Source organism: Phodopus roborovskii, unplaced genomic scaffold (assembly GCF_943737965.1).
Source record: "Phodopus roborovskii unplaced genomic scaffold, PHOROB, whole genome shotgun sequence".
NCBI lineage: Eukaryota > Metazoa > Chordata > Mammalia > Rodentia > Cricetidae > Phodopus > Phodopus roborovskii.
The window spans coordinates 10,563,809-10,576,011 of NW_026126540.1; the positions used below are offsets into that span (position 1 = coordinate 10,563,809).

The 12,203-nt window shown below is 41.8% G+C and overlaps 1 protein-coding gene across 4 annotated transcripts in view; it reads right to left on the reverse strand.

Annotated features, from left to right (window-relative positions):
- Golim4 (golgi integral membrane protein 4) overlaps positions 1-10,319 on the reverse strand; it is an 82,244-nt gene extending 71,925 nt beyond the window's left edge. For all 4 annotated transcript variants that reach the window (XM_051198676.1, XM_051198675.1, XM_051198674.1 and 1 more), the window contains exon 1: positions 10,114-10,319. In XM_051198676.1, the coding sequence (XP_051054633.1) occupies positions 10,114-10,300 (187 nt within the window). In that variant the 5' untranslated portion in view covers positions 10,301-10,319. The remainder of the gene's footprint in view (positions 1-10,113) is intronic.
- Between the last annotated feature and the right edge of the window lie 1,884 nt (positions 10,320-12,203).

The window sequence follows — 12,203 nt, forward strand, 5'->3', positions numbered from 1 at the left end:
TTGAAATGTAAAATGACAGATGGATGACCATTTTTTGATGTAAGAAAAACTTCACTGGATATAAGATGATATAGCACAGAATTTTCAGCATTGCTCACACTTCCATGTAATTATGTAACCCAGTCATTTGCAAGTATATTGACAGTAAAAACTCAAATGAATTGGATGATCCAATTAAGGAAAATTTCTAGAAAAAAAATGTTCAAATGTCACTAGGTTTCTTTATATTGTGTTATGATAAACTGAAGGAAAAAAGCAAATCTATGGAAGGATTGTTAATAAGAAAATTCCATTACTTGATGAATTGAAGATTATCAGACTCTGCAGACAGCCAAATAGTTGTAAAACTAAAAAAGACAACACCAAAGTTGGAGAGATGGCCCAGTAGTTAACACTTTTTGCTCTTGCAGAAGACCCAGGTTTGGATCCTCATATCCATTTGGCATCTCACAACCATTTTTAGATCTAATACTAGTACCACAGGATCTGGCATACTCTGATAGGCCCTCTATAGATTCTGCGCACATGTGGTACATATACACATACTCTGGAACACACACACACACACACAAAGAGACAGACAGACACACGCGCACACACACACACACACACACACACACACACAGAGAGAGAGAGAGAGAGAGAGAGAGAGAGAGAGAGAGAGAGAGAGAGAGATGCATATGTTTGAAGGACAGACAAGAAAAAAAGGTCATTCCACTGCAGTACAAGAAAACCATGACATTAGATACAAGCCCAGCTTGTAGCTACAAAACCTTTCTGTTAAGGTCAAGAAAAGGTTAAAAAAAAAATGGCATGTCACATAACCTTGCAAGAGTGTCACAAATCACATTTTTCACAGACATGTGGATTCAAACAAGTTTTATGGACTATGGCTGAGCACAAAAGGCAGACCTTTAAGAGAGCTGCCTCTCACTTATCCCAGCATGAGCACAAATCCGAGGACTCCTGTCTAGAGGCTGCATGGATGGGACAGGCTCAAAAGGACAAAACTTTACAAAGTGTCACAGGAAACTCACAAAGTCTTTGGGAAGATTTTATCAGGAGAAATACATCGAGCTTGGAAGGAAGGGGAAAGAGAGGGATTAAATGAGCAGAGACTATAGACCCACCCACATTTCCCTGGTAGGGAATGCTATGGCAAAGCCAGAGCTGCAAGCATGAACAGGATGTTTGACTTCCAGAGAGCAACCAAGAGCCTCAGGGTGCAAAATACCAGGAGAGTGACTGGCAAGCCTGGGGACCTGAGTGTGTCAGTTTGGGTTTCGGAGTTGCTATGACTTCCTTGTCCCTCACTTCTACTGACACCTCAGAATGTAAATATCTCAGTGTTTCTGCCTGTCTTCTGAATGTTGATGGTGTTAAGAATTGACCATTTTCCATCAGTTTTGATGCTCCAAAGGAGAGGGGAACTAAACTTGAAGAGTTATATTAAAGTACTCTATCAAAGGACACCCAAGGACCCTCATCCACAGAGACTGAACTTGAATGATTTTTGAATTTGATCCATTACTCATTCATACAATAAGAATTGCTTTTTGGAAGTTGCATAGGTGGCACACTTGCCTGGATAAAAGTGATTCTTGACATCAAGGATCACTAAATGGAACTTCTAATATATTTAAAAATCTCTCTCAGTGTTGACAAAAAGCTTGAGAAACTAGAGCTAGATATATGACGCAGTTGGCAATGTTCATGAAGACATGAGTTTGTCCCCCCTCCAACCCACGTAAGTAAGGATAAGTGAGTGAAAATGCTGGGCACACAAGCATAAGTACCTGAGTTGAACTCCACAGAACCCACATGCAGCCAGATGCAGTAGATAGCATCTGTAATTTCAGTAGTGCTATGCTGAGATAGGAGACAGAAAGAGAAGGATCCCTAGAAGCCTGAAGGGCAGCAAACATAGTACAATACAGAGGTAAAGCCAAAGAAACTATCTCAACAAGAGAGAAATTATAGACCAATACCCATGGTTGTTCTATGACCTTTACTTACATGATGTGGCACGTTTGTACTTGTACTCCTACATAAATATGCACATAGACACACATCATTCCCATGTATCACACATATGTGTACACACATACACAGACACACACACACACACACACACACACACACACTTTTTTTTTAAATATACTGTATTTTTTTTAATACAGTGGTGACATCTGACCTCTACAGACAGGCACATGCATTTCCCCTCCCAACACACAGAGAGACATACGCAAAAAATGGCTGAGTAGTTGAATCAGTGTCACAGATACTAGATTTATAACATAAAGTTACCCAAATATAAACATGATAAATTGTTGTATTCAAAGTTAAGTAACCAAATAATTATCGTCTCCCCACTGTAATTTGCTTCTATTTATTTTTAGCATTGTACCTATATTTAAGAGAGCTCATAAGCAACATGAAAGCTCCCTTGAAGATCATTATTTATAAAAGATTCTGTGGTTTGTAAGAAAAACCTCAATTAAAAAGTGCATGTTAAATGAAGTGAAACCTAGAAGATGGAGTATTTGACTCCCCTAAAGTGATTTTAATTTGTTGATTCACTTATCCTCAAAGGAAAGCAAATTATATCATTCAAATGTTTCAGAGTGACCTTCCTTCACAATGACACCATATCTTTTAGAGTTCTTCTCACTATCACATTGTGACATTTCATGTGTGAAAAATAGTTACAGAAATATTTTCTAAATGTCAGTCACAGAACAATTTATCTAATTGCCTTGTCCCTCTAGGCTGTGAGGCCATTTAGTAAAAGCTTATTAGTGAACGACAATGACTGACAGACATGTTTTCAACATAAGCATTCATGGGCCAATGAAAACAAAGAGCATAAACATTCCATTCAGAAACTTGCAGCATTGTATAAAAATAGCATTGCCATGAGAACTGAAACTGAGAAAGGGATGTTGGTGGTCCTCAGAGAACACGGGCAATGGAGAAAGCTACCTTCAACTAGAAGTCATGGTATTTGGTTCTAGGCTCATCTTGAACCATAAGGTGATTGAATTTTATCTACCTCAGAATTAAGGGAATTGCAAAATTCTGTGTTCCTATCAGAGCTGATCAGTTAGTTGCATTCTTAAACCTCAAGCATGCAAGTGAAGAAACTTGCCAAGTGTTTGTCTTCCCCTACAACAGACTTCTGAAAAGCAAACTTGACCCACTGTCTTGTAAATGAAAAGTGTGATGTACATGGCATTAATGATGGGCAATTAATAGATTGTTTAACTAAAAGATTATAAATCATAAAACAAATTCAGATCTCCAGGTTGTTATTTGCCTGAAATAGGCTTCCTTTTATGAAACAGGAGATTCTGAATCTTGGAGAGAGTGTCCAACATCAAACACAGAGTTTCTCCTTGACTTGTCAAGAAAATGTTGAGTAGGAATAGTAAGTTAGTTTTGTACCATGTGATCCAGTGTCACTTCAGGTAGCATCTGCTTCATCTAAAATCAACTCTGGCAACAACTAGAGTCATGTGGCAGCGCATCCATACCCTAAACCCTAATATGCTGCCAAAGATGGTGAAACCTCTTACTTCTTAGTCTAAATTTTATTTGCATCTTCACAGGAACAACTTTCTCAGAACACATTTATTTCATCACAAGAAGCACTATGATTATGAATGAAGCAACCCAGACAGGAAGTTACATTGGGGTTCACATTTGATTTCATTAGAGCACATCTTGACATAACAAGGTACTTCCCTCTCAAAACCTCAGAATTCTGCAGAATGAAGTGGTACACAGCAGAGTACCTTGGCATGGTGGACACTCAATAAAGGTTATTAAATATATCTGATGTGGAAATAGACTCTAAAACTCTACCAGAACAAATTTATGCTCAGAAAAAAAGTGGTTTTCCATTCTTCTTTGACCTTATGATAGACACATGGAACTTTCCCTTCTAAATGAGGCTATAAATCCTACACACTAGCTAGAAACAAAAGTCACAAATACATTTTGTCTTCTATGATAGAAAGAACACCAGCAGATTCTGGTCAAAATGAAAAGCAATAATTTTTAGTCATTCTTGTGTAAAATGCTTTCGCATATTTTTCTTCCTCAAAATAGGGTCAAAAAATAAAAAAAGAGAAAGATAACAAGAGGGTCATAAAGTTATAGCAAAAATGAGCACCAAGTTCCTAAATAGTTCCATTTAAACTTGGACTAGTCACACCAAGTACATGTAGTAAAAGGTAGACTAGGGAAAAAAAGTCCAACACATCCAGCAGCTGCTGTCCAGGCCAGTTGCCTAATAAATGCTGCCAATCAAATGTTCTACTGAAGTGGCCTTCAAGCATCCTCTGACCTTAAAGCCCACTTGCCCTGATCCATTCCCTAAGGATTTCTATCCTTTCTTTCTTTCTTTCTTCCTTTCTTTCTTTCTTCCTTTCTTTCTTCCTTTCTTCCTCTAATTTTGTAAAGAGCATCAAGTTCTAAGGAAGAATTGTAGTGCCTTGAACAGTTACCAGTTGCCACTATCCCCTTTCCCACTCTCTCTCCTATTCTGGTTCTTCTCAAATGTTCTGATTTTGGGTTCACATCATCTTCATTGCTCATGTCCCTAACTCCAGCCCTTGTGGTCTTTCAGACAGTGTCTATGGTACAATGTTCTTTGCAAAGACAGGGAAACTAAGCAAAGTCAAGGTGAGGTTTTTCAATCTCTCTGGAACTCACAATGGAAGTCTCTCTGTCATGCCCAATTATTTCATACTCAACCTGTGTTTCCCCTCATCATAGAGTAGACCCACTCCCTTCACAGGGATGGATGACGAAAGCATGATGTGTGGCTGTAGATTCTTATATCCATCATTTACATGAGATGGAGTTGCATGAAGTATTTAAAAATTTTATCTTGTAAGTAGGGAATGAATTTTGTATGTAAAAATATCAATATCTATTAATTGTTGTCTTTATTACTGTGACAAAAGTCTCAACAGAAGCAACTTAAAAGTCTTAACAGAAGCAACTTAAAAGAGGAAGGATTTGTTTGCCTCACACATTGCAAGAGCAGGTCCAACATATTCAGGAAAACATGGTGATGGAGTAGTGAGACTGGAACCCCTCATATCCCACAAACCACAGAAAGACCTCCCCTGAAATTCGAGAGGCTATAACCCTCACCTCTCCACACAATGACCCACTTCTAATTAGTTCCACTTCCTAAAATTTCCCAACCTGCTAACAGCCCTGCCACCAGACAATCAACTATTCAGACACCTAAGCCCAACATGCACATTTCACATTTCAACCACATCAGTAATTTAAGGAAAGCATACTATTTTTAAGTGGTACATATACTTTAATGCAGATGGCTATTTAAAAGCAAGGTTTAATTGATGTTACAAGGCATAACTCTGCATGTGGAGATGATTATACCTTCCAAACACTGACCATACTTGCACACTTAAGGACTAAATTACTAAGGTCCATGAAGGACTCTGTTGCCCAGAAGCCTTCAATGGTAGTTCTAATTGCGAGCTCCACTCATCCAGCATATCATACTAGATATTGGGCCACATGGAAACCTATAAGAAACTTTGTCCTTAGACAAGTAAGTCCAAGGTCACATAGGTAGGAGAAAGCATAAGAAGTTGATGTTCTCTGCCTCACTAGCCAATACCTAATAATATTATCCCACCCACCATTATTAAGAACATCTATTGATATGCACCTTCTGTTTACTGAGTATAAATTATATGCTTGGCACAGGGAGGAAAGAGGAAGGACTGTAAAAAGCCTGAGCTTGAACTGAAGGGCTTTTGTTTTAAAACAAATGCAGGAGCATTGGAAAACAAAAAGGCCATAACACAATGTAATACCTTCCTGTCAGGCTAGGGTATTGTCCAGGTGGCAGCAAACTTAAGTAACAAATGAGTTGCTTAGAAGCACCAAACTCTCAAACCCTTTGCTTCTAAACAATTACAACATATCTGTTTGAATTTAGAGTATGTGAAACATTGTAGATATCTTCTTCAGTGGTATTTCATTATCAATGACATATTTCAGCCCAGTGTTTCATGGAAATACAGTTAATATCCTTAAATGTGTGTTAGTTACATCCTATTCCAGACCTTATTACACACAGTCATTACCTCCAAAGCTGCACACCTCTCCTAATCTGATGTGATACAGAGGTGTTAATCAGTAACCAAACCCTAATTCTGTGTTTAAGTTGCCAAGGAAGAGTCATCCTTCTCCAGGATAAAGTGCACTGGCTTATACCAGTTTATCTACTTTTCTGATGCATACTTAGAAACAAAGGAGGGCAGATAACTGTACTGAGAACTTAGCCAATCTCCAAATTGAGCCCAGGACCAAGATGGGAAGACAAAAAGAAACAGATTATCTACCTCAAAGGGGGAGCCTGATGATCACACAATTTCTCCTGTATTCCAGGTTTTTGCTAAGGGTTCCATGGAAATTATTCTGGTTAATCCTCACAATAACCCTGATAAAATGAGTCATTCTAATCTCCATTTAATAAGTAAGAAAAATTAGGCCCAACTTCACAAAAAAAAAAAAAAAAAAAAAGTTGCAGAGCTAGAATTGGAACACAATCCAGAAACCAGTCTGCTTTTAATCACATGCCCAGGATAAGCGATGAAAACACTCTTGGGGGCAAGCAAGTAGAGAGGATGTTTGAAGTGGCTTAGTTTACAGATTAGAGAGACAGGGCTCTTAACCATGGCTGCCTCTGGAATCAGCTAGGGAGCCTTAAAGACTGTTGGTTGAAGCCTGGGTTCCACCCCCACAGATGTGATTTAATTGATGTGGGAGATGCAAGGTGCTCTAAATGGGCAGTCTAACAGGAGGCAGACTGTGAGCAGAAGAGGTTGGCATGTGGTTCACTTGAAAGCAGCAGGAGGAAACTTTCAAATGTTATGTAAACAGTGTACTGAACAAAGGTTGCTACTACTTCTGCCACAGTAAGTGACCTCTGCCCTGTTCTTTGGTACAATGAAGGCACTAATACAGGAGCTAGATACATAGATGGCTGATAGATACATAGATTATAGATAAATGATAGATGAGATAGGAGATAGATGAAGATAGACAGGCAAGCAGGCAGGCAGGCAGGCAGACAGACGGATAGTAAACAGATACATGAATGCAGAAGATATTAACATGGCTTTCTGTGGAGACCATCATCTAATTGGTCTCTGAGCCTTTCCATGTTATTCTCCAGTTCCAGTTATAGGACTATTATACAAAAGAGTAATTTCTGTTCGAAGAACCCTGAAGTATACCCTGTTCTTCAAATGAAGATAAAACAAGGATGCTCACTTAAAACAAATGTGTACCATTTGATAAAGAAACACTTAATTCAACTTTTTCAAGAGTCATATTTTAAAAGAAGACCACTCAAAATTAACCCTGACCTTTATCTGAGCTAAATAAAGAGATATCACTTAAATAATAAAGTCATAGGAAACAAAGGGGGAGGGAGAGAAGGTAAGAGTGAGTGAGTGAGTGAGTGAGTGAGTGAGTGAGTGAGTGAGTGAGTGAGTAAAGGAGGGAGGCAGGAAGGAAGAGAGGGAGGGAGGTGTCTAGAGATGGCTCAGTCAGTAAATCTGGTTTCAGCTTGGAGACCTACATTTTGCTCTGTAACCCAATGACTCTGAAGCCAGTGAAAGACCCATCTCAAAAAGTAAAGGTGGAGACCAAATGAGAAAAGACATCTTGCATTACTCTATGGCCTCCAGACTCATGCACATTTACATGTACATATACATACATATACATACATACATACATACATACATATATCAAAAAATAAAGAAAGCAAAAACAAACAGAGTTAGATGCTCTAAAGATTTGTGTATGGAGGTAGTATGTAACACCACCAGATAAAATGTCACTTGTCCTGGGAAAGGGAAAACAAATGCTACAAGTGATCAAAAAGTGCTCATTACTAAATAACCTGCAGATGTGAAAATGGATGTTGCTAAAGACAAGTCTGAATCCTCTTTTGAAAAAAGGAGAAACTTTAACCAGCTTGTGAACTAATTTCTTCATACACAATCATTAGGACTGTTGCACTGCCAGCCAAAAGGAAATGGCAAAAAGTATCAATTAAGAAAGATGTCAGAGGCTGGGGGCACAGCTCAGCCAGTCACTTAGTTGCTTCCTATGCAAGCTGAGGACCCCAGTATAGGCCCTATGACCCATTTAAAAGCCCAGCTATGGTGGTGTATGCCTGCAATCTGGGTGTTGGGGTGTGGATTAAAAACAAAGGATCTTGAGACAGTCTGGCTGTCTCAAGAAATAAGGTGGAGAATGGAAAAAACAAAACAAAACAAAAACACACTGCACACCAGTCTCTGGCCTCCACACGAACATACATATATGGTGGTGTGTGCGCGAGCGTGTGCATGGCTACACACATACACACACACACACACACACACACACACACACACACACACACACACACACACACACCAGGTATTAGCTGGCTAGTCAACCTAGCCAAAACAGGTATTCAGGTTTCAGTTAGGGACCATGTATCAGAAAAATAAAGTAGAGATACTGGATTAAGGAAGACTTCCTGATACCAACCTCTGGCCCTCATATTTGTGCAAATGGCAAGTCTACACATGTATACCCACACTGAAGCTCATGGGGAATCCATGATACTTTGTTAAGTAAATAAGCCGAATATACACTCTTCTCATACCAACAACTCATAACTCATGGGTAAATTCCCATACCTCCAATTTGCATTTAATATACTAGAGAATCAAAACAGGCTTTCCTTTTGAAAGAAGCCCAGGCACATATTTTCATTGCCTGGGGCAGGGCAGCCTGAAGAAGCTAAAAATACTTCCTTTTCTTCTAAGTTTGGAAAAACAAAAACTAAGCAAATAGCTGCATATCATTTTCGCCTACCTTAAAAGTCTTACTAGAAAATGCTCCATATAGCTGGATCAAGTACAACAGCATCTGTTTTATATTTGTACACACATCCACTGTCAGGAATACCCCGTCAGCTTAAATCCATCCAGGAAGATTCAATAAGCCATCATCAAGAAGTACGGTCATCGTGGGGACAGCGAGGCCAAAAAGTGAGGAGTTATTTCTCACTTCTTTTGTGTTGGAGAGTTGCATGAGTGTTGAAAACAACCCAACCGGACAGGTAAAAGCAATATATATATTGTGTGTGTGTGTGTGTGTGTGTACATATATATGTATGTATGTATAGTCTTTAACAGAACCACAAAGTGTTTACATGCACTCACTCATGAATCATTTGGGCCTTAGAAAGTCACTGTCAGTGTGACTTTCTTATTTTAAATAGAAGGACACAAGTTTTGAACGTCTTGAACAAGTTCTGTCTTCTGTCGTTGGCAAGGTAAAATTTTATGTTTCTTGTTTTTGACTTCCCAAAACTAACTGTAAAACATGTGTGTGCGTTCATGAATATGCACACACAGAGCTCTGTGATCAGTTAAAGGCCTCCACATGAAGACAAGCCTTTCAAAAAACAATCATCTGTAGGATAATAAGCAGTCAAGTAGTGTGGACTTTTCCATCATACCCAACATTTCTCATGTTTCCTATTAAACCAGCAAAATAATAACAATAAAAGCTAACTGGTTCCATTCACAGGCCTCTAGTGTATAGCCTTTTTTTTTTTTTTTTTTTTTTTTTTTTTCCTTGAAAAGGAGAACCAGTTAGGAAATGTCTGCTTAACTCTCCATATCTACAAACCAGGGCATGCCTCTTGGGAAAGTGTTGGCAGATGTGGCAGGAGGGCTGTTTGCCTAGATTACAGCTGGGCCTTTGACAAGTGCTGCATGTAAAATGCCCTGTGTTGTATGCACCACCCTCATCCCCAGCCCCGCTTCCCCTGCATAGCCAGGCAGGACGATAAGCTGGTGCTGTGATTTTCAAAGATAACGTCTGCGAGGAAAAAGGAAAACCGGGATGTTACCTCTCTAAACACACTGAGGCCAGCAGCCCGGGCGGCTGTCCAGAAGGTCAATGGGTGGTACCTGCACACCAAGCTACTTTCCCAGCCCCAGCACCAGCGCTGAGCGAAGTTGGCCGCGCGTGTCCCCTTAACTGTACCTTGCAACTGGGCAGAAAGTGAGTCCTGATGCTGCTGGTACTTGAGCGCCACCGCCTCGGCTTTGCGCAATTGGGTCTGCAGTTCCAAGTAGAGCATCGCGCCATAGAGAAAGCCAAAGACCACGGTGAGTAGTAGCAGCGTCTGGAAGATCCGCTTCTGCTTTCGGGAGCACATCCCGTTTCCCATAGTCCCTCCTGCGCCCCGCGCTGCGGCGGCGGGCGCCGTGGTGTCCTAGGTCCTTGGCTGAGTCGGGCGGCTCAGCAGAGGCCACCGAGAGAAGTAGATGGACGCTGCATGAGCTGAAGACGAAAGACACAAAAGCGGGGCCAGAGGGGAAGAGGCGGCCGTTCAGCCCCCGCGCACGGCGGGGCGCCAGGCCATCGACACCACCCGGGTAGACGCCACTAAACTTCTGCGACGTCGGATCTCAGCGAGTGTCTGGGCCCGCGTGGGGTCCCTTTTCATACTTCAGAGCCCGCTGCCCTTGCTGCCGGTCTCCAGGCGCCCTCTGCCCGGCTTTCCTTCCTCCTCACTTTTTGGCCTCGCTGTCCCCACCGGCTGTCCCCGCCCCTTGCGCCGGCTCCGGCTGCTGGACTTTGTGGCTACCACTGATAGGGGACGCGCGGCCAACAAAGGGACCTGGCTCCCAGCGGCGTCCCCGCGCACGGTCCACCGTGGATGGTAGAGAGATGGGGACAGGTTGCTCTGACCGGGTTGGGGGGGTCGGGGGGCCGATGTCACTGATCTGGCAGTTCCAGCGGTCCGCCACCTCCCACCCAACTTACGTGTCACCCACGGCCCCGCTATCATGGCCAACGGGATTCCGGGAGGAAGTCCCACTCGGGCTCCCAGCTCATTGGGCCCGCGTGAGCCTCTGCTCCCTCCTTTCGGGGAGCCAATGCTGGGCTCAATTGGACGCCAGCTTTGTCTGTCCCGCCCCGGGCCGCGCCTTCCCTCTCAGCTCGGGGCAGGCCCTGGGCTCCGAGGGCCTTGCGGCTCCCTGGCGCCTGGGTGCGCCCACGTGGAGCCCGGGTGGGTGGGGATGGGCGGAGGAGCCGGGCTGGGAGTGCTAGGGACTTGTCCTGGCCGGAGTCTTCGGGATGATCGTTGCACACGTGTGCACATGTGTGTGCATGTATGTCCCGGCACTTGGAACGCACGTGGAGAAAGAGTATAGCCCTTAATATGCGGAGGATCGTAAAGCAGAGGCGCGTGTAACTCTGCTAAGTCTTGCTTACTTCTTATCCTACAGAGTGAGCTCACAGACACTGTGTTCTTTGCACAGTAGGCACAATCTCTCAAGGGCTGCCTAACTAGTCTTCTCCCATCAGGGACACTAGCCTGTGTTCACAGACTGTGGGAAGCAAGCTGGAACCCTGAAGCTCACTTGATTGTCCACATGGGTGGGGAAATCATGTTGTTGGCAGAGGGAAAGAAATGATCTCATATGTTTGCTCTGGCTTCAAATGTGATAATTTTAAAACAAATATTACAGGCTAAAATGAGTATGCATTCATTTTTGCGATGTGTATTTCTTGTAATGGTGGCAGAAACACATTAGTTACATTTTAAAATTACATTTCAAGCCCAACAAACAACCCTAGCTAAAAAAAAGTTAGACAAGCATAATAACTCCAAACCACTTCAAAAGAATCCTTGGGGGCGTTTGTTTCTTCCATGTAATGAGAGGGGGTTGTAGAATTGAGGCTATGCATAAATGATAATTTCGTTTCTCTTCTTGACCTGAATTCTAAGGGAAATGCATTATTTTTGAAAAATAGCAGTAGTGCAGTTTCACTTACTACATTTTACATAATTTCTGTGGTATTCTGACTGGGTTGGTTTTAGACATCACCATCAATTATGGAGAATGACTGCTTAAGATGCAGGAAAATCTGCTTAATCCTGATTCTTTTTAAAGACAGTTCCTGTCCTGAATGTTTTTAGGTCAGCTATGAAATCATAGGTTACCAAGAGTCACACCAGCAGACTGGGACATTTATCTCACAGTGAAAATAAGCAGGATTGGTATGTGCACTTAGCTAATAAAAATCAAATTGCATTGTTCAAAGTGCTCTTATACTGATAC